The sequence below is a fragment of the Schistocerca americana genome, chromosome 9 (assembly GCF_021461395.2).
Source record: "Schistocerca americana isolate TAMUIC-IGC-003095 chromosome 9, iqSchAmer2.1, whole genome shotgun sequence".
Lineage (NCBI taxonomy): Eukaryota > Metazoa > Arthropoda > Insecta > Orthoptera > Acrididae > Schistocerca > Schistocerca americana.
In genome coordinates, this window is record NC_060127.1 from 75,958,342 (window position 1) to 75,983,143 (window position 24,802).

The 24,802-nt window shown below is 34.8% G+C and overlaps 1 protein-coding gene across 1 annotated transcript in view; it reads right to left on the reverse strand.

Moving 5' to 3' along the window:
• The window catches only part of LOC124550669 (endothelial zinc finger protein induced by tumor necrosis factor alpha-like), a 119,154-nt gene that overhangs the window by 34,468 nt on the left and 59,884 nt on the right, over positions 1–24,802 (reverse strand). The window contains exon 6 of the mRNA XM_047125392.1: positions 5,811–5,888. Coding sequence (XP_046981348.1) covers positions 5,811–5,888 — 78 coding nt within the window. The remainder of the gene's footprint in view (positions 1–5,810; positions 5,889–24,802) is intronic.

Genomic DNA, 24,802 nt, shown 5'->3' on the forward strand with positions numbered 1-24,802 from the left:
AGACCAGCAGAAATAGAAAACAACAAGGAAAGATGGGGAACCGAGGTTGTTACGTGATCCTAGTTGGTCAATACGAAAATAAAATAATAATTATTATTATTATAACAAAGAAGAAGAAGAAGAAGAAGAAGAAGAAGAAGAGGTGGAGCCCCTCCACGCCAGCATTTGCTTGGTCACCACCACAGAAATGTCACCTCAGGAAAAGGGTTAATAATTCAATGGACGAGTCACAGGATTGGGGTCTGTGACATTCGTACGTCTGGGTGAGATCACTCACCAATTCCGGCCCATCGGGAGCCAACATCCTCCTGAGTAGCCCACGCCCAGAGATCTGGAGGGGGAATATTTTACCAGAGTGCTTGCCTCCGTCATTAAGCTGTGCGGTAGAGCAGCAAGTCCTAGGGGAATAGAACAGCTTTAGTTTCCCCTTCCTTTCGGCTGTACACACTTCCCTACATTACCAAACTAACAAATCATTGACGTCTTACGACATGTCCTATCAACCGATCCTTACTGTGTCGCGTTGCAGCATAAATTTCTTTTCTCTTCTATTCCATACAGTGCCTCCTCATTAATCACGCGACCTATCCATGTAATCTTAAGCGTTCTCTTGCATCAACACTTTTCGAAAGTTTCTACTCTGCTTGTCTAATTGTTTATCGTCTACATTTCCCTTTCATAAAGCACTTTACTTCAGAAAAAATACATTTCGAAAACACACCTCAACTTTTAAATTTATGTACAACGTTAAAAACTTTCTCATTTGCAATAATATTTCCCTGCAGTTAGCAGTCTCTACTTCATATCTCCTCAGTTATTTTCTTGCCCAAATAATAAAACTCATCTGTTGGTTTTAGTGTCTCATTTACTTATTCCTTCAACATCGCTTGATTTAACAGGACTACATTCCCTCACCCTTGTTTTAATTTCGTTCATCCGGTAACGTCTTTTGAAAACAGAATCCATCCCATTCAACAGCTCTTCTATATTATATGTCGTCTCCGTCAGTATTACACACATCAAAAAGAGTTTTGAATCACCTTGGTTCCAAGAGTTCCGGAATCTGTACAGAAAATTGGAATAGAGATCAAGAAAAACGTCATTTAACCCCTTTTTATTGCTCATGAAAACCACACATTGCATGTTGTACCACCATACAGGAAGACCTTCAGAGGTGGTGGTCCACATTGCTGTACACACTCTTACCTCTAATACGCAGTAGCACGTCCTCTTGCATTGCTGTATGCCTGCATTCGTCGTGGCATCCTATCCACAAGTCCATCAAGGCACTGTTGGTCCAGATTGTCCCACTCCTCAACGGCGATTCGGCATAGATCTCTCAGAGTAGTTGGTGGGTCATGTCGTCTGTAAAGAGGCCTTTTCAATCATCCCCGGCATGTTCGACAGGGTTCATGTCTGGAGAAGATGCTGGCCACTCTAGTTGAGCGATGTCGTTATCCTGAAGGAAGTCATTCACAAGATGTGCACGACGGGGGCGCGAATTGTCGTCCATAAAGAACGAATGCCTCACCAATATGCTGCCGATATGGTTGCATTATCGGTCGGAGGATGGCATTCACGTACAGACGTTACGGTGCCTTCCATGACCACCAGCGGCGTACGTCGGCCCCACATAATGCCATCCTAAAACATCAGGAAACCTCCACCTCGCTGCACTCGCTGGACGGTGTATCTAAGGCATCCAGCCTGACCGGGTTGCCTCCAGACGCGTCTCTGACGACTGTCTGGTTGGAGGCACACGCGACACTCAGCGGTGAAGAGAACGTGATGCCAATCCTGAGCGGTCCATTCGGCATGGTGTTGGGCCCATCTGTAGCGTGCTGCAGAGTGTCGTGATTGCAAATATCGACCACGCTATGGACGTCGGGGGTGAAGTTGCGCATCATGCAGCCTATTGCGCGCAGTTTGAGTCGTAACACGACGTCCTGTGGCTGCACAAAAAGCATTATTCAACATGGTGGCGTTGTTGTCAAGGTTCCTCCGAGCCATAATCTGTAGGTAGCGGTCATCCACTGCAGTAGTAGCCCTTGGGCGGCCTGAGCGAGGCACGTCATCGACAGTTCATGTCTCTTTGTATCTGCTCCATGTCCGAACAACATCGCTTTGGTTCACTCTGAGACACCAGGACATTTGCCTTGTTGGGAGGCCTTCCTGGCACAAAGTAACAATGCGGACTTTATGTACACCCTGTATTTATAATAGTGTTTTTCATTTGATATAGATAATGACGTACACTTTCTTGTGGAACTGACTGTATTTTTGACTAATAAGACACTCTTACAGTCGAGTCAAGGAAATTCCTGACACCTAGTAGCACCTTTGACAGCTTTCAATCGCAAAGCGCAAACGGTTGTAGGTGCTATGAAATTTGTAGCCGCCTAGCCGCGTGGGATAGCCGCACAGATTAAGCCGCCTCGCCACGGTTCGCGCGGCTCCCCCCCCCCCCCCCCCCTCGCCCCCCCGCCCCCGGCGGTGTTTTGATTCCTCCCTCGGGCATGTGTTTGTGTGTGTGTGTTGTCCTTAGTGTAAGTTAGTTTAGGTTAGATTATGTAGTGTGTAAGCCTAGGGACCGATGACCTGAGCAGTTTGGTGCCATAGGATCTTACCACAGATTTCCAAATACAGCTGCCTATGGGGATACGAAGAGGCATTGCCACGGAGACATTTACAAAATCGGGCTGTAGACAAGCAAAGGAGCTGTGCCCAGTGTACAGAAACCGTCCGGGATACGGGTGTGCATTGTGTATCATGTATTAAACCGGGAACCTAGACACGGCAGAGAGGCTTCGTCCTGCCGTAGCCCTCAGTGGTTCACAACCCCACAACAGGCCACAGCAGTCCACCCACCCCACCGCCGCCCCACACCAAATCCAGGCTTATTGTGCGTCTCATACCAGACGAGTGTAATCCTAAATGTTTGCGTGGTAGATTAATTATGGTGTACATGTACGTGGAGAACTTGTTTGCGCAGCAATCGCCGACATAGTGTAACTGAGCCGGAATAAGGGGAACCAGCCCGCATTCGCCGAGGTAGATGGAAAACCGCCTTGAAAACCATCCACAGGCTGGCCGGCACACCGGACCTCGACATTAATTCGCCGGGCGGATACGTGCCGGGGACCGGCACGCCTTCCCGCTCGGAAAGCAGCTCGTTGGGCCGCGCGGCCAGCCCGGGATACGGTACTTATACATATTTCCTTGTACCTTTCATAATTCGTAAGGTGTCTTCGCCAATTTTCAATATTACACTACAAACAGAATCCTTATTTTTGTTTTCGTTTCTAATAGAAAATTATCAAAATGAAATCACAGGCAACGTCAGATTTATCAGCTAGGCACTTTACAAAGGGTGGGTCTCCGGTCCAGATTGCACCAATTAGGCTACTTTCAGAGTATGCTGATATGATAGCTCTATACTTAGGAATCATACAACCGCTTGCTTGACGAAGGATGCCACCTAGAGTGGAAAGTAGCACAGGTCTGCAATACCCAAAAGAGGAAATGTGGGTGATTCGCTAGTTTACAAACCGGTATCCATGACTTCGGTTTTCCGTAGGATTTTGGAACATATACTGTGTTCAAAAAAATTGCTCTGAGCACTATGGGACTTAACTTCTGAAGTCATCAGTCCCCTGCAACTTGGAACTACTTAAACCTAACTAACCTAAGGACATCACAAACATCCATGCCCGAGGCAGGATTCGAACCTGCGACCGTAGCGTTCGCGTGGTTCCAGACTGTAGCGCCTAGAACCGCTCGGCCACCACGGCCGGCTACTGTGTTCAAAAATTATGAATTATCCATGAAAAAACGATTTCTTACCAAATAGCCAACATGGATATAAAAAATATCGTTCTTGTAGAACATAACTAGCTCATTATTCTCACGAAAGAATAAGTCTTTTGGGCAGGGCATATCAAACTGATTACATGTTTTTGGATTTTCAGAAGGCATTTGAGACCATTCCTTATAAGTGACTCCTAATCAGATCTCGTGTCTATGGAGTATCGCTGTAGTTGTACGGCTGTTTTCTATATTTCGAGTCATAAAGGCCACAATACGTAGTAATCGATGAAAAATCATCGAGTAAAGCAGGAGCGATATCTGGGGTTCCCCAAGGAAATTTTGTAAGTCCTCTCCTGTTCCTAATCTATAAAAATGTTTAAGAGATAATCTGAGCAGTCCTGTTAGATTGTTTTCAGACGATGCTGTCATTTACTGTCTAGTTATCAGAAGATCAAACCCAATCGCAAAATGACTTCGGCAAAATATCAGTCTGGTGCTACTTGCTGTGACAGTGCGAGAGAGAGACAAAGATATTGTTTATTACTCTGTGGCGGTCAGCGCTCACATAATTATTCTTAGGATATAGAGTTTTTTTTCTTCTTGTTAAGAGTAATTTTTAGGGGAGGAGAGCCATTCTTGTGATGTAAAAAATCGACGCCATTGCGAGTTTTGATTCACATTGTAAAATATAAGTGCATATGGAAGGAAATCAGTTAATAGAACAATAAAATATTGTTCATTTCAAGAAGGTACGTCTTATTATACACCCAGCGATATACTGCTATTGTGATTTACTAATAAACACCAGCTGAGAACAGTTCCAACGGGAGCGTTCAGTTCTAGTGAAATAGTTCGATGTTTTCTTCGGAAAAGAAGTCACTTCATGGATCATTCAAATCCACAATAGTAACTGGACATTTCTCAGAACTGAAAGAAATCTGATTGCTATGCAACAGAGCCCCGAAGAATATTTCTCCGTACTTTGGTTAACACTTTCAGCTCAACACGGTATCTGCAGCATCTGGAGCAGATTTCTACAACAGCGGAAGAGTGTAATCGCTATCAGTTTCACACACCGCCCTGTGTACGCTGTATGTATTTACCCTCAACAGTGAACATACAGTTACTCACACACATAGAAAGACAATACTAGATGGTGTGGGGAAACATTTCAGTATGAAGGCCCTGTTGAGCTAAACAGTAATTAGCCTAGTAATAAAAGGAGTCTTTATATACTCTAAAAGCGATGATTATCTCTGAATAAGCAAAAGTATGAGGTCATCCACACAAGTACTGAAAGAAGTCCGTTAATTTCTGTTACACGATAAATCACACAAATGTAAAGGCTGTCAATTCAACTAAATACTTAGAAATTACAATTACGAACAACTTAAACTCGAACGACGCATAGGTGATTTTGTGAGTAAAGCAAGCCAAAGAGTGCGTTTTGTTGGCAGAGCACTTGGAAGATGCAGCAGGTCTACTAAAGAGGCCGCCCGCACTACGCTTGTCCGCCCTCTGCTAGAAAAAGGAAAGGAAGACTGGCGTTCTGCGCTAGAATATTGTCGTGTAGTATGAGATGCTTACCACATAGAACTGACAGAGGACAACGGAAAACTCCAAAGAAGGGCTGCTCTTTTTCTATTATCGCCAAATTGGGACGAGAGTGCCAAGAATATCATACACGAATTGGGGTGGCAATCATCAAAAAGGCGTTTTGCGTTCCGGGTGGATCTTCTCATGAAATTCCAATCACTAACTTTCTCCTCCGAATGCGAAAATATTTGGCTGGAGAAATGTTCATCATAATAAAATAAGGGAAATCACAGAAAGATTCTTTTTTTTCCGCGCGCTGTTCGAGAGTGGAACTGTTCACAAATAGTGTGATGGTGGTTAGGTGAACTCTCTGTCAGACACTTGATTGTAAATTGCAAAGTAATCAGGTGGGTGTAGGAAAAGAGCACGAAGTATGTGCTGCGTGCACCTCGCACACAAACGCTCACCTTCACCTGTGAGGAATATGCAGCGCAGCGGGTGCTGTTGCCTCGGAAATGTCTGGACGCTTCGTTTTCTTCGGAAACCTAAGGAATAGAAATAAAATAATGTTAATGATGCGTATCATATAAAAGTAGTCATTAAGGTACGGCAACGCGCTTATATTATACCAACCCATCCGCCTTGCATTAGACTTGGACTATGATGCGCTCAACGAACTTCCCAACAGTTTCATCAGGCTAACATTTTCATCAGGCTCGACGACTGGCTATGTCGGCATCTCACCTGTTACCTCATAGTACACACCAGGCCGACAAGTTTCAAAAATTCTGCAAGTGGTTCAAAACCAACAGAAGGTGTATATCTCGCCAGTGATTGCGGAAATTAGTAAGCTAGAAAAATGTTCAAACTTTAGGCACCTTTACTGCGTAAGTCCATGCACTAAGAGAAGCCGTTCGGTATGCAGATAACCCACACGATGACGCTTCTGTTATCACAGGTTCTCGACGTGCTGTATAATTAACCATTAAAATTGTAACTCAAAAACTAACCACCATACATTATGCATACTTGAACATCTCCACAGACTTGTAAGTGAACATATCCTTTTGGTCAAAAGACTCTCGAAAACTATACAGAATGAGCTAGTAGACCAACTGCAGAAACAAACTGAGAGAGAAGGTAACTGAATAAAACTTCACAAGGCAAGACCGCTAGAAAAGCTGTTTATTGGATGACCGGTTTCGACAGATCTATGAGACAGGTGATTTCCCCTACTACAATAACTTAGTCATTCAATTTCTCTTCATTTCGATGAAACAGATCTTTTAGGAATGGAAAGAACTATAGCAGTCTTTTCAGCTGACAAAGGAGCAACACACTAAAAGTAGTATACAATTAAATGTCCTGTCTCTCTCACGCAAGATTATCTAAATCCCACACAAACTGGACTCAATACATTTGTACAGGGTCGAAAGATTCGCTTATCTCTTCTGCCAGACACTTCCATAAGTAATTGCGGAACTCAGTCATGTAAAGTGAAATAATTAAGATTTGGAAGACAGCGAGATGTGTTACGTACAGTATTACTTGAAGCAGGAGTACCTCTCTAACGAATGTTTATAGGATTCAAGCAGCTACGCACATTGCACCACGACATCCTGGATAGAGTATTGAGAGAAGCGGAAAGCTAATTCTAAACTATTCACATGAGGACTAAGAAAGAGAATCTTCTGAGACGCCTGCAATTTATATAGCTCCTTGACGTATTTTTACTAATTTTGTGGCTATCGCACTCGAGTACGGGAGCTTTACAGAGATGATAAACTTCATCACTAAATAAACCTAACGATGTAACCTAATGTCAACGACCTTGCCACAGTGGAACATCGGTTCCCGTCAGATCACCGAAGTTAAGCACTATCGGACTGGGCTAGCACTAGGGTGGGTGACCTCCGGTCTACCGAGGGCTGTTGGCAAGCAGGGTCCACTCAGCTCTAGTGAGGCAAACTGAAGAGCTACACAATGTGTTCAAAAGTATCCGGACGCTCCCAGAAACATACGATTTTCATATTAGGTGCATTGTGCTGCCACCTACTGCCAGGTACTCCGTATCAGTGACCTCAGTAGTCATTAGTCATCTCGAGACGGCAGAATGGGGCGCTCCGCGCAACTCACGGACTTTGAAAGTGGTCAGGTGATTGGGCGTCACTTATGTCATAAGTCTGTACGCGAGATTTGTTGGTCGGGGGGCTGCTCATAAGCCACACATCACGCCGGTAAATGTCAAACCACGCCTCGCTTGGTATCAGGAGCGTAAACATTGGCCGATTGAACAGTGGAGAAACGTTGTGTGGAGTGACGAATCACGGTACACAATGTGACGATCCGATGGCAGGATGTGAGTATGGCGAATGCCCGGTGAACCTCATCTGCCAGCGTGTGTAGTGCCAACATTAAAATTCGGAGGCGATGGTGTTATCGTGTGATCGTGTTTTTCAAGGAGGGGCTTGCACCCTTTGTTTTGCGTGGCACTATCGCAGCACAGGCCTACATTGATGTTTTAAGCACCTCTTGCTTCCCACTGTTGAAGAGCAATTCAGGGATGGCGACTGCACAAAAATGGCTCTGAGCACAATGGGACTTAACATCTGAGGTCATCAGTCCCCTAGAACTTAGAACTACTTAAACGCAACTAACCTAAGGACATCACACACATCCATTCCCGAGGCGGGATTCGAACCTGACTCCAGACTGAAGCGCCTAGAACCGCTCGGCCACACCGGCCCGCAATGGCGACTGCATCTTTAAACACAATCGAGCACCTGTTCATAATGCACGGCCTGTGATGGAATGGTTACACGACAATAACATCCCTGTAATGGACTGGGCTGCACAGAGTCCTGAGCTGAATCCTATAGAACATCTTTGGAATGTTTTGGAACGCCGACTTAGTGCCAGGCCTCACCGACCGACACACCGTGAAGAGTGGGCTGCCATTCCCCAAGAAATCGTCCAGCACATGATTGAAAGTATTGCCTGCGAGAGTGGAAGCTGTCATCAAGGCTAAGGGTGGGCCAACACCATATTGATTCCAGCATTACCGATGAAGGGCGCAATGAACTTGTAAGTAATTTTTATCCACGTGTCCGGATACTTTTGATCACACAGTGTACTTGATTGACAAGTAGTGGTTCCTGTCTCGTAAACTGACATACGGACGGGAGAGCAGTGTGCTGACCACATGCCCTCAATATCCGGAGCCAGTGACGCCTTTGGGCAGAGGATGACACGACTGCCAGTCGGTGCCCTTAGGCCTCCATGGTCTGCTCGGGTGGAGTAATGTAATGTAGCTTAATGGAAACAAGTGTCTTTTATGCTCTTCAGATATTAAAGTTCTTAAGTCACAAAACTGAAAATGTCATGTTCAATAGGGTTCACATCTGGAGAAGATGCTGGCCACTCTAGTCGCGCAATGTTGTTGTCCTGAGGAAAGTCATTTACAAGATGTGCACGATGGGGGCGCGCATTGTCGTCCATGAAGACGAATAGCTCCCCAATATGTTGTCGATATGGTTGCACTATTGGTCGGAGGATGTCATTCACTTATAGTACAGCTGTTACGGCGCCTTCCATGACCACCAGTGGCGTACGTCGGCCGCATATAATGCCACCCCAAAACAACAGGGAATCTCCACTTTGCTGATCTCGCTGGACAGTGTGTATAAGGCGTTCAGCCTGACCGGGTTGCCTCCAAACACGCCTCCGGCGATTATCTAGTTGAAGGCATATGCGACACTCATAGGTGAAGAGAAAGTGATGCCGATCCTGAGTGGTCAATTCGGCATGTTGTTGGGCCATCTGTACCGCGTTGCATGCTGTCGTGGTTGCAAATATGGACCTCGCTTTGGACGTCGGGAATGAAGTTGCGCATCATGAATCTATTGCGCAATGTTGTAACACGACGTCCTGTGGCTGCATGAAAAGCATTATTCAACAAGGCGGCATTGCTGGCAGAGATCCTCCGAGCCATAATCCGTAGGTAGCAGTCATCCATTGCAGTAGTAGCCCTTGGGCGGCCTCAGCGAGGCATGTCATCCACAGTCCTGTCTCTCTGTATCTCCTCCATGTCCAAGAACATCGCCTTGGTTCACTCCGAGATGCCTGGACACTTCCCTTGTTGAAACCCCTTCCTGGCACAATGTATCAATGCAGACGTGATCGAACCCCAGTATTGACCGTCTACGCTTGGTTGAACTACAGGCAACACGAGCTGTTACCTCCTTCCTGGTGGAATGACTGATCGGCTGTTGGACCCCCTCCGTCTAATACGCGCTGCTCATGCATGATTATTTACATTTTTGGCCAAGTTTAGTGACATCTTTGAACAGTCAAAGGGACTGTGTCTGTGATACAGTACCGACAGTCAATGTCTGTCTTCAGGACTTTTGAGAACCAGGATGATACAAAACTTCTTTTCATGTGTGTATGTAAGCGGAGCAGACACGGATGGGGCATCACTCTAACAAAGATATGGTCTGCAAATGGGGAAATCCAGTGAGATAAGCGAATCTGACAAATGGCATTGTTAACGGTTATCTCTAAAATGGCGAAGTTTGTCGAATGTTCACGTACTACTGTCATGAGCATCCACGGAAAGAGGAAGAAGGACAGTGAAACTGCCACCAGGTGCTAACTTGTTGGACGTACACGACTCTTCACCGAACGTGGGGTTCGGAGGCTTGTTTACTCTGTAAAGTAGGATAAATGGTGATCTGTGGCATCTCTGCCGAAAGAGCAAAATGCTGGTGCACGCACAAGTGTTTCAGAGCACACAGTTCATTATACATTGTTGAACATGGAGCAGCCGGCCTCCCCTCCGTGTTCACATGTTGACCAACTACGATTGTAGTGGGTATGGGACTATTGGGATTCGACCGTCGATTAATGCAAACGTGTCGACTCTTTGGGTGGATCACATTTTTGCTGTGCTAGGACGATGGTGGTCTCCAAAAAAAAAAAAGTGAATGGCGGCTCGAATCGTGCAGCGCACCATGGATGCAGGCTGATGGGAACAGTATTATGCTATGGGAAGCATTTTCCTGCACTTACATGGGACCTGCGGTACTAATCGAGGCAGACAGCTGCGAACCACTCGTATCTTTCATGCTTGATGTCTTCCCCGACGGCGGTATCATCTTTCAGCAGTCCAACTGTCCGTGTGTTTGAGCAGGAACCGTGCTAAGGTGATTTGAGGCGCCTTATGTTCGGTCTCAGTGTCCAAATTCGTCTGATATGAATCCTATGAAACCCATCTGGGTCGCTATCGAGCGCCATCACCTCATACTCAAATCAGTGGTTTGTTATTTACGAGAAAATCATGACCAGCGAGTAGATATCTAATGCCACACACCTCCACAAACCTGCCAACAAACTGTCGGATTCTCAATACGCAGAATCAGTCAAGTATTTCGTTCCAAAGATGGAGGAATAAGTTATTAAGCTGCAGTTTCCTTTACCTCCTGTAAAACAGTAATATCACTGGACGTGCCTTATACATACCTGCTGCTCCAGTATAATAATGTACTATGGCTCCATTTTTTACTTTTTTCTTGTGTCTGTATCAGTAGTGTTTGTAAATTTTTGGTTGTGTCCGACTAGGTGCAACTAAATAAATGCTATTTTCGTTTTACCAGCGGCGTTTCGCCTTAATTTCTTGAGAAAGCATCTGTGGGCTGAAATTCTCATTTAAATGTAGAATTTTTAATTTACATATTGTCCCTTCTAGGTAAAAGCCAGAGGCACTTCTGGTCCCAGGACTTGATTTCTCGTACAATATGTCTCATTACTGACAGCAAGTGTTGAAGTGTTCCATAAATTTATCTGAGCTATCTGTTCCTTTGCAACTAGCTACCAACCATAGACAAAAAATTGAAATGGATACTACACACTGTAAGGAGCGTGTCAGAACTCTCCATTACATAAAACAATATATCCAACTTAGGGCTATTCTTTGCATTATGTAAGCACTCAGATATCGATAGTAACAAATTGAGAACAAAACATGGGAACGCAATCCTAAGCATTGTTGTGAGACGAGATCTGTCTGCTAGAATGGAAGAGTAGTGTTGGTCGAGAGCTCGGAGACAGAAGACGTGTCACACTGCCCTCACGTCGGTGGTGGCACATATTACCACACTCGAGGCCTGATTTCGTTTATATAGCCAGGAGAGATTTAGATGGCTTCACTACACTTGAAGATGGAATTCAAGGTAAAATTCACAATCATAGCGCAAAAGTAATTGCAGGGTCAGGCTCGTTATCGTTAAGTAATGAAATCCCTTCTCAAAAGTTATTTAGTAGTTAACAGGACCCAAGCAAACTCCTTTTATTAAATTAATTCTTAATAACAATAAGCGTTAGCCGCTGCTGCTGTAAACCACATGGGAAAGGGCAGTCATCTAAAGAGGTGAGTGCAAAACGTAGGGCCAAAACAGAGACACTGACACACCACAACGTGTCATGTACTCTAGTCCAGTAAACTCCGTTGCACAAGTTAGATACTGCTTATCGAAATGTTAGTTTTAAGTTTTCCATGTAACGATCTGTTGAGGACTCAAATAACAGTGAAACTGACACTCATGCAACATGCATACAGCGTTATGCAGGTTAGATTCCATTTACTGATAGCTCGGTTGCTTATCGAGTCCATTTTCACAGACGAACGTAGGCAATATTGACTGTAGCTACATTACATATACATAATTGTTCCATATACCTTAGCTTTACCCACTGTTACTGCTGAATGGTTGCATTTAGCTGGAATTGGTTGTGTGTACGTTACACAAATTGGTTGTATATACCTTACAAATGGCGAATATTAATGCTAGACAAAACCATTGGAAATCACAAAAACGCAATAAGATCAACATTACACACACACAGTGGTTATAGCTGTGCTGCCTTGTTACTAGTTACATATGTACTTTTCAGCAATAATTATTATTGTCCATCTATGTTAATTATAAGAATTCTGTGTGACATATTTCACAGACGAACATAGGCAATATTGGCTGTAGCTACATTACATATACATATTAGTTCCATATACGTTAACTTTACCCGCTGTTACTGCGGAATGGTTGCATATACATTACTACACATACAAACACACGTGCGCGCACTCATACAGAGACACACACACACACACACACACACACACACACACACACACACACTCACTCACATACACACACACACACACACACACACACACACACACACACACACGCACACACACACACACACAAACACACACAATATATTGTACAGCTAGCACAGCATTCAAAACAACCATAGTAGCACAGTGGAAATGTATTTATGTATGCATTTTAAACATTTTAAATTGTAAACTCTATATCATGAAATTCGTTATTTCTATTTTTAAGTTTCTTCATTCCTTTATATTTTATTATCATTTGTCCTTTTTTAATTATATCAAAATCAAAATCATCAATTAATATAGACAATCTATTTGGTAAAATAACTTTAAAATCATTGTTGAGTTATAGACAAAGTTATTCTCCAAATCTAGTATTTAAATAATCACAGTTTGAAATATTATGTAAAACATTTGTCTCAAGCTCATTAACTTCTCTAATATCCTTATAAATACTTATATTAATTTGCTTCTTGATTAAAGTAGTTTCCATCTATATAGAAAATATTTTTAATAGTTTTACAAAAATAAATTTATAGTTTGTATTAAATATATTTTTTTTAAAATTGTATTTTTGGACTTATAGCTAAATGATTCATTGAAAATTATTACCTTTGCATTTTTTATAAATCTAATAAAAATTATTTCTTAAAAATGGAGATCAAAAAAGAATGCAAGCTAAAGAAAAAGATACTTATGAAATAATTGAGGTATGCGTAAAAGATATTGATTACCCTATTTGTTTAAGTGATGAAAACAATAATCAATTTGATAAAACAAATTGCAATCATATTTTGCATAAAGAATGTATTGATAAATGGTAAAGGGAAAAAGAAAATTGTCCACTTTGTAGAATGATTATTAAAAACAAACCAAAAACATTAGCTGTTGATGAAGCTGATATTAGTACTACGAGGTTGGGTGAAATTCTCGATCATACAGTACAGAATGTACTTCACAAGACATATTTTTGGATGGATTAGAATGATTGTAAAATTATAAAAATTTACTTTTTCACAGATCTAATAAATTTTTTCTATATCAATGGAGCAAGTGCCAGCTGAAGCAGGCTTAGAACTGTGTCAAGCCCAAAAAGATTGTTCTGTGAAAAATAAATTTTGTAAATATTGTAATACAGAGATATCAATCGATAATTTCACTTTACAAAAATACTCAAAAGATGGTTATAGAACTATATGTAGGCTATGTAAAAATAAATATCATGTAGAAAATTACAATAAAAATCGAATTTCCTGTGTATGTGGAAAAAGTGTTGCTAAATATTATTTTAAGGAACTTATTAAACAAGTGAAAAACACGCATGGATAATGAAGAAAAATCTCAATCTACAATGAATAATGAAGAAGTTGTAATTGAAGAAAAATCTACATCCACAAAGAAATATAAAATTAGTCAAAAAAGAAAAATTTCAATTGTTTTTATATCAATCCAACACATAAAGAGAAACACAATAATAAACATAAGAAATGTACTTTAGAATATAATAAGAATAAGAGAGCTTTAACTTTCTGATTTATTATTTATTAAAAAATAATTATCCTTTATGATTAACTAAATACATTATTAAAACTAATTTATTGTTAAACTAATTCATTGTCAAACTAATTGTTTAAAGACTAATTAATTGTTAAACTATATAATAAACTAATTGTCTTTTTTAAATTAATTATTATATAATAATCCTTATACATCTATTAAATAATTATCTTTTTATTAATAAAAATAATTTTTACAAATATAATGAAATTTTTGTTATAAATAGAAGAGCAAGCTAATTGATTATTAAATTAAATACCAAACTAAATAGGAAACTAATTCTTTGGAAAACTAATTGCTTAAAAACTGTTTATAAACTGAATAATTAACTATTTGTTTAAAAACTAGTTCACTTTTAAAGTAGATAGTAAACTAATTGATTTTTAAACTAAATAATAAACTAATTCTCTTTTCGATTAATTGTTTATTAAATAATAATCATTATCCATCTATTAAAAAATATCATTCTATTAATAAAAATGATTTTTAGAACTCTAATGAATTTATTTGGGTAATAAATAGAACAGTAAAAATGAAAGTAACATTGTTGCTCAACTACAACAATTCAATGTTGGAAGACTTCGTGAGTTTTATAAATTAATAATTTATGAGGATATTCAAAATTTTGTAAAGCTGATTTAATTACTTTTATTATTAGTAACTCTTCAATTATTATTAGTAATCATCCAAATATTTTCAGAAATAATACAACTGTAGTAGGTGAAAATGACACAAATATTGTTCAAAATAATAATAATAACAATAAACCTGAAGTGAAAATTATAAAAATTATAAAACTGAAATGAGCAAAAATTATAATGATATTGTTAATATTTTTATACCTGTACAAGATAATACAAATATTGTTAAAAATAATAAAGCTGATCACAGATCTGAGACTGCTTCAGCTGTCACTGAACATAGTGAAAATATTTGGAAAAAGTTATCATTTTATAATATTTATGATGTTCCTCTAACTAAAGAAGATAAATCATTAAAAAGAATATTTCGATTTTCTCAAATTATATCTGTAAAACCGAAACCAAAAGAGAGAAAAACAATTAAAGATTACTTAGTTGAAAAAGCATTTGAAAATAGGTTACAAACTCTAAATCTTGAAAACAGTATAGATATACTTGATCCTAAAAATTTCTTAAATTCAGTAAAAACAAAGATTTTTAAAACTGTTAAAGAATATTTGAAAGTACTTCGTGGTGTAAAGACAAATGTTAATTTATATTGTGAATATATACTGAAAAAAGATGAAATAGTTGCAAAAGTTCAAGATTTCAGACAATGAACACCAAATTATACTATTTTAGCAGAAAAAGATTTTAATAAAAAGTTTAAATATGGTATTGAATGGATCTGGGTAGAAGAGGAGTTTGTGGCACAACTTGATAAGAAGAAGGGACCAGTTGGTAGGACATGTTCTGAGGCATCAAGGGATCACAAATTTAGCATTGGAGGGCAGCATGGAGGGTAAAAATCGTAGAGGGAGACCAAGAGATGAATACATTAAGCAGATTCAGAAGGATGTAGGTTGCAGTAGGTACTGGTAGACGAAGAAACTTGCACAGGATAGGGTAGCATGGAGAGCTGCATTAAACCAGTCTCAGGACTGAAGACCACAACAACAACAACAAAAGACATATTTGAAAAAAATTTCTAATTTTTCAAACATCAGGATGGTCATTAACTAGAATTAATTGTTTACAGCTAGTAATTAATAAATATGTTCTATTAAAAGGGTCATCCGATATTGATATAGCTGAAGTATTAAAAAAAAAAACTTGTAGTAATGAAAAAATAATGATGAAAAATGTTTTCTATGGTCTATAAAAGCAACTTTGCTAACTGTAGATGAAAATGCAGAAAGAATAACAAAATACAAAAATGTTGGTCTTGACCTTGGTAAAAACTTGAAAATATTGAATTTCGTGTATTAGTTGATCATATTCCAAAAACAGAAAATCTAATTAATCTATCAAATAATGTTTATTCAGTTGGTGATGAAGATGAACAATATTAAATGTGTCCATTAAAACTAACAAAATGTAAAAAAGAAAAACATGTACATCCACTTTATTTTAAGAAAGATAATACTGTTGTATTACTGTTGTATAAAGAAATTATCTGGACTTGTATCAAGTCAAATTACCAAACACGAAACAGTAAAATTTATTTGTGATTTCTGTTTACTACATTTTAATAGTAAAGAAAAATTAGATAAACATATACCAAAGTGTTTAACTAAGAAACCACTAAAAGATGAAATGTCAAGTAAAAGAGAATATGTTGACTTAAAAAAATTATCAATTTACACAAAAGTTCCATTTGTTATTTATACTGATTTTGAATGTTTACTTTTAAAATTGTTAATTGTGAACCAAATCCACAAACACCATATACAATGAAATATCAAAAACATGAACCAAGTGGATATTGTTATTATTTTAAATATATGAATGGAAATTATGAAGATCCTATTGTTTATAGAGGAGTAAATTGTCATAAAAATTTATTGAATGAATAAAACAAGATGGTGAAGAAATTGGAAGAATATATTCTGAAACTGAAGAAATGAAACCACTTACACTTGATGAATACAAAATATATAATAAATCTACAGTTTGTACACTATGTAAATGTTGTTGTACAAAAAATAATAAAACAGTACATCATCATGAACATTTTACTGGAAAATAAATTGCTCCATTATGTAGTAATTGTAATTTAAAACTAATACAACCTGATTTTGTTCTATTTATTTGCATAATTTATCTGGTTATGATTCACAGCTTATTGTAAAATAACTTGGCTATGATAAGAATGAAATAGAAATAATACCAAATAATGAAAATCAATATATTAGATTTGGTAAACATACAAAAAATTAAAAATTAGATTTGTTGATCCATTTAAATTTATGGCTTCTTCACTTGACAAACTTCCATCAGATTTATAGAAGAATCAATTAAAAATATGAAAGAGCATTTTTCTTCAGAATTACTTAATTTAGCACTTAGAAATCCTTATGATTAATTGGATTCTTGGAAAAAATTTGAAGAAACAGCAAAAGAAGAATTTTAAAATGAATTGAATGATTGTGATATAACTGATGAAGATTATAATCATGCAAAATTAATTTGTAAAAAATTCAATAAAAAACATCTTGGTAAATATCATGATTTATATCTTAAAACTGATGTATAATTGGTAAGTGATGTTTTTGAAAATTTTAGAAAAACGTGTATAAATAAATATAATTTAGATCATTCTTGGTTTTTTACAGCACCAGGTTTATCTTGGGATGCAATGTTAAAAATTACTGAACAAAATCTTGAATAACTACATGATCATGATATGCCTTTAATGGTTGAAAAAGGAATAAGATGTGGAATTTCACAATGTTGTAAAATATATGTAAAAGCAAATAATAAATATTTAAAAGATTATAATAATAAAGAAATGTCAAATTTTATTATCTAGATGCAAATAATTTATATGGTTATGAAATGAAGCAATATTTACCATAAGGTCGATTCAATGGGATGAACCAAATAAATCTAATTGTACAAAAATAACTGGAATGTCAATCAACAGTCAAGATGCATATAAATTCGAAGTAGATCTAGAGTATCCAAAAGAATTACATGATTACATAAATATTTACCATTAGCTCCTCAATCAATCCAGGTAAAAATGAAAGTAAATTAATAACTACTTTAGATAAAAAACATAATTGTGTAATACATTACTAATATCTTAAACATTACCAGTATTTATCTTTAGGAATGCAATTTATAAAATATATAAAGTCTTAAAAATTAAACAAACTAATTGGTTAAAGAACTATATAGATTTAAGTTTAAGAAATAAAGCTACAAATGACTTTGAAAAAGATTTCAGTAAATTAATGAATAATTCTGTATTTGGTAAAGTAATGGGGAATATAAGATATAGACTAGATATAAAGTTAGTTTCAAAGAGTAAATTATGTGATAAACTTGTAGCTAAATCAAACTACAAACATAGAACTATATTTAATGAAAAATTAACTGCCATTTATATGAATCAAACTAAAATAATATTTAATAAACCTATTTATATTGGGTTAAGTATACTTGAATTACCCAAAGAATTAATGTATGATTTTCACTAAATAGTTATGATACCTAAATATGGAGAAAATATTTAAATATGTTATCAAGATACAGATAGTTATATTTATAAAGTTAAAACTGAAGATTTCTATGAAGATATGAAATAAATGATTGATTGCTTTGATGCAAGTGATAATCCAACAGATAATATATATGGTATTCCCCAAGTAAACAAGAAAGTTGTAGGTAAAATGAAAGTTGAATGTAATGGAAAAATAATGGAACAATTTTATGGTTTAAGAGCAAAGATGTATGTTTATAATGTTGGTGAGCAAATAGAAAAGAAATCTAGAGGAATTTAAAAATGGATTTTTAAAAGCAGAATAACTCTAGAAGATGAGAAACAATATAGAACAATGTAGAAAATTTAATCTAATTAAGAGTGAAAAACATGAAATATACACAATTCAAGTAAACAAAAAACATTAAGGCCCCATGATAATAAAAGATATGTATAGAAAATTAAATTAGATACATTACCATATGGCCATTATAGGATATTAAACGAATAAATTTATTTCTGTATAAAATTAATAATTTTTTTATATATAAAATTTTTCTGTATAATTGGAATCCTCTTACAAAGGTAAAATAAAATATTAAAAAAGTAAAATAAGACATAAAGATTATTGTGTACAGAAACAAGAAAGATTAAATAAATTAAAAAATGAAATAATTAAAATAAAAGATGATAGCATTAAAATGAAAGATGAAAGTATTAAAAGTAAAAATGAAAGAAATAAAATAAATGATGAAATAATTAAATCAAAAGATCCAGAATGAGAATTTCCCTCTGCAGCGGAGTGTGTGCTGATATATAACTTCCTGGCAGATTAAAACTGTGTGCCCGACCGAGACTCGAACTCGGGACCTTTGCCTTTCGCGGGCAAGTGCTCTACCAACTGAGCTACCGAAGCACGACTCATGCCCGGTACTCACAGATTTACTTCTGCCAGTACCTCGTCTCCTACCTTCCAAACTTTACAGAAGCTCTCCTGCGAGGAGTGCTAGTTCTGCAAGGTTCGCAGGAGAGCTTCTGTAAAGTTTGGAAGGTAGGAGACGAGGTACTGGCAGAAGTAAAGCTGTGAGTACCGGGTGTGAGTCGTGCTTCGGTAGCTCAGTTGGTAGAGCACTTGCCCGTGAAAGGCAAAGGTCCCGAGTTCGAGTCTTGGTCGGGCACACAGTTTTAATCTGCCAGGAAGTTTTAAATTAAAAGATGATCAAATTCAAAATTTAATGGATAAATTAGATACTTATTTAAAAACTAAATAGTATACTAATTATACATAAAATTGGGGTCAGCTGAAACAGACTTCAGTCTGCTACTCGACCATAAATTTGCAGTGTAATATTACTTTATCTTTATGTATCCAACTGTTATGTGAATTATCAAAACCTAACGATTTAACATAATAACCTATCTCCCTTAAAATTTTTCAATTAAGGTACATCTGGATATTTAGTTTTTGTAGTTCATGTTCATAAAAATTTCGTTTTATATCTTTTAATTAATTTGTAACTGATAACTGAAAACAGGTAATGAATTACATCTCCATTTTCAGATATTTCTGTTGACCAATTAGCTGTATATCCTTTCTCAAAAATACCTTTAAGTACACTAATTCGTAATTTATAACCTTTTTGTAAATTTAGCATCAGCTAAAGCAGACATCATTAAGCGACTAGCTTTTTTGTTAGATATATTGTTTACTTATTTTTAAATTTGTTTCATTTACTTCTATTGGTTTCATTTTTGTTGTAGAATGTTTTGTATTATTATATTCATCAATTAGATCTTTAAGTAAATTTTACGATTTATGTTTTCCTTGTAAGACAAATTTCATCCAAATCTTTTCTTTAAGCGATCTGTTAAATGTTTATCAACTGCTTTTTTAATTCTGAAAAAGTTGAATAATGATTAACGTTATATTTCTTCATTAATTCTTTAAATTCTATGATATAAAATTCTTTACCATTATCTGTTTGTAAATTATTTTGTTTTCTAACTACTAAAATTTCCATTTTTAGGTGTTACGCTATGTGGATTATGTGTTTCAGGATAGTTTTTCACCTTAAACAATAAATATGATTGACTTTAAGATTAAATGTGAATTGTGATTATTCATTTACGTACATAAAAAATTTATAGAAATCTAAATTATCTCCCCAAATACAACTATATTTACAGCTACAGCAACAGTCTTAACAGAATCTTTCAATGTTACAGTTACAAAATTCGATTTTTGGACCGTTATTGAATGATTATTATTATTTATTTGATATAGCTTATACGCTAAACATACTGTTGTATGAAAATAATCAAATTTTAAATCTCTATTTATATTTTTACCTACAATAATATTATTTGTAAGTATGAAACAATATTCAAAATTGTACATTTTTTATAACCACTTGTCAAATAAGTGAATTCAATTATTTTCTTATTGTATACTTTATTTTTAAATTACTTAACTTTTATCAATTATGGTGTTAAATCAGTTCATGTGAAATAATAAAAACAGGTTTTTCCACTTATCTTTTGGTAAAATAATGATTGAACTATGTTAAAATGCTTATGTATTCACATTTTGCAACATATTCGTTTTCTACGTATTGTCAGTTAACTACATCGTTTGCATCAATTGGATAATTAACATTAGCAAGTCTTCTAATTTTAAAACCAATATAACCTTTAGTTATTTAAAACATAGGATTAAAATGTTTTTTACATCGTTTAATTTCATTAGTTATCTTTGGATCCCTTGTTTAATATTATTTCCAAATTTTTCAATTTTTTCTACATTGAATGTAGATGTATTTTGCACTTGTTAATTTTGTTTAGTTAAATGTATCTTGTATCCAAAAATGCCCATTTATTAAATCTGAAATATCATTTAATTTAAAATTTTCACAAAGTAATTTTAAAACAAATAAACGTAAATGACCATATATTACTTCTTAAGAATTTTTAATCCTTTCTGTATTGCAAATAATTCATCTTTTCCTAAATTATTAACTAATTTTTGATATATTACAGCAAAATGAATCAAAAACAACTTGTTGATTTTTATTTCTAAAATAACAAATCCAATGAGTACCAGAATTATCACATCTATCTAAATGAACTATACTACTTTCAATTTTAAATGGTCTATTTGGCCACTCATCATTCATGTATACACCACGAAATTGTTGAATTTTTAACTGTTTTGGTAATTTTTCTTCATCAAAATTACTTAATGCATTAGAATATGTATCAATTACTGTTTCGAAATTATTTTGTTTCTTTAACCCAATAACAACAGCTTTCCTTTCCATTTCTAATTTATGTCTTTTTTGTTCTTCTAATTCTTTATCAGCATGCTTTTTGTTTATTACTGCTTTTGCAATTGCTGCAGATTCTCCAGCTAATGACCCTATTCTTGCTAAAGGTGGTAATAAGCTAACAGTAATGGTATAAATCACCTTCATGTTGTCTTAATCCGTTACCATCTTTCTTTTTGTTAAATACTCAATAATTTTTAACAGGAATACCTAATGTAATAAGTAAATTTCCTCCAATTTTTTAAGTTTTTTATATTTTTTGTTCAGTTAAAAACGATTCAATTACATTTAGTTGTTCATTGTATAACTTTAATGTAATTGACTTTTATATTGTTTTGCCACTAGGTAGCAAAATATAATCAATTGTAAAGTTATTCATTTCTGTAAATAAACATTTAATAACGATTTTTATAAAGTTAAAAGATGTATAAAGATTAAAATTCATAATGATTTTTATATAGTTAAAAATTTATAATGATCTTTTATATAGTTTAAAAATTAATAACCCCAATTATTTCATTAACATTAATTCCCATGCCTAATTTACTATATCCATACATTATTCCTCTAATTGCTGTTGGAGTTACTTTTTCACCAAATGTAGCATCATTTTCATACGCTCTTTCTTTTGCAGCTAATTGTAGTTCTGTATCAGCTATTTATCTTTTTTCTAATTCTTTATTACGTCTGTCAGCAATCTCATTTTGTTTATAAGCTTCATCTAATGGGTTTATACGTTTATCACCTTTAGGTAATCTCTCTTCTAACTTTGTACATGAACCAGAATAATTAAAACCTGTAAGATGCATTTCAAATGGTAATTTATTAATTTATTTACTAATCCTTTTTCATGTTTATCACTTTTCCAAAATGTATGTGGAAGATTATTTTATAAAAACTAATTATATATAGAATTTCTTTTAGATTATCGGTTAAAATTGCTAAATTTATTTGTTAACATTTGTGCAATACTAACTTTTTCATCATGATAATTCTTATTTCCAGTTTATTCTTCACCATGAATAACTGCTAATATATCAATTAATTGACTAACATCATTTAACCATACAAATTCAATTGATTTATCTGTATATTTGTTAATTAAACCTTTACCTTTTCGTTCTGGAAACTGTCATCTGAAGAATCTATAGTTTGTTTACTTAAATTTGGAAAATCAACATCAACAATTTCTTTTATTAAGTAATTATATTCATTAGCTCTACTTCATCTGATTTTATTTGGGATATTGTAAAAATATAATGCTCGTGAATTAAATAATATATTTCCATAATTTGGTAAATCTACAGCATCAAACTTTTTATTTAAATCTTCCATAGTAATTTGTTTTTCAGTTTAAAGTTTCACTAATCCATCTGTATGGTCATATGTTATATCAACAATTTTTAAATTATCACCATTAAATTCCACAGGTTAATTACCAACATATTTAAACATAGCAACAAGTTTTAAGACAAATAATTTATCTTAACTATGATTAATATATTTTAACACTTTTCTTTTTAGTTTCATGTACATTTTTAATTTTATTTTCATTTATATTTCTATTTTTATTTTCTTCTTCATATTTATTTAATATATCGTTAATTTCTGTTTCACTTAATGTACAACTATATTTACAAGGAATATCATCAGATCAATCTGTTATCACGATATGGAATCATTTGTTTTTCAATTTCTCTATTTTCTTCAATTGCATTCAAAACATTGTCACATAAACCTTCAATATCTTGTTTTACATTTTCATAGCATCAATTACAGGTTGATCTTCCTTTTTATAATTTTCATAAACTGTTCATGATTGCTTTTTCCAAAGTTTAAATTTTTCTTTTAGTTCTTCAGTTTTCTTTCCATTTTTTTAGTTTTTTTTAAGAACTCCTTCATCATACTTTACAAACACTTTTAAAAAACAAAAACATTACTTATGTTTAAGCTTTATGTTTTTTGTATTATGTTTGTGTTTTATGTTTTATGGTTATATTTACGTTTAATAACATTTACGTTTATGTTTATGATTACGTTCATAGTTATGTTTGTATTCATGTTTATGTTTAATGTTTACATTTATATTTATGCTTATGTTTGCATTTACAGCTATGTTTATGTTCATATTTTTAAGAAATATTGTATTTCATTTCTAAACTTACCTTCGCTTGTTTTACTAGACATATCTATTGTTAAGAAACCAAATTCATCATTCCAACATTTACTACACATTTCTTTAAAATTATCGAACTTCAAATCTCCACCAACAATCTCATGGTAATAGGTTTTAAATTTGTATCATCTTTTGTAAATATATTTAAAAAATTCAGTTGTCCATAACTAACTGTTTTGGTATTTTTGAATAAGTTTGAGCTAAGTAGAAACATTCCGTACCTTTGTGCTTGCCCCTAGTAAAAGTCTCTAACAATATCTCGATTTTCTAGAATGAAGTCATCAAATACTACAACTGAATTTTCATTACATTCATGTAATGGAGTAATTTCTTCATTATTTTCAATAAAGGTAATAATTTGTTTATTAACTATACATTCAATATTTTACATTTTTTTATAAATGCTTTATACTTTGGTTGTCCTAAACTAATTGAATTAATATATAAATGTTTGATTTTATTTCAATATAAGCATCCTGGAGCTAAAATATGATTATCAATCATTTATGTTATTTTTCCACAACCACTTGGTCCAATTATTGCACATCTTACAGAAATTGGTAAAAGTTTTCCATGTTTGTTTTTAAATTATTTTCTGGAATTCTTACTTTAGGGCCCGAATCTGTTTTGTTCATTTATTTAATAATTTTTATTTATTTGTATTTTTCATTTATTTATATTTTTACATTTATTTATATTTTTACATTTACTTATATATTTGCACTTATTTATATATTTTCAGTAGTAATTGCGCCGCCTGGTGCAGCCTAAAGGCAGATTTGGTGGTTGCCTAGTTCAACTTAGTAATAATACATCTGTACTTAGAAAACGATTAACTGTTCAAATACAAGTTATACTAATGTTTCATTATTTGGTTATTATTCAGCTTTCTTAACATCAAATATTACAACAAAAAATAATAATCTTTATTGTGATGGTGAAACAATAGAAATGCCTGTAGGTGAAGATAGTTTTAAAAATTGTAAATAATTTATTCATTCGAAAAACCTATTATACATATTAAAGCAGAAGAAATTCTAAATAGAATTATTATTGAAT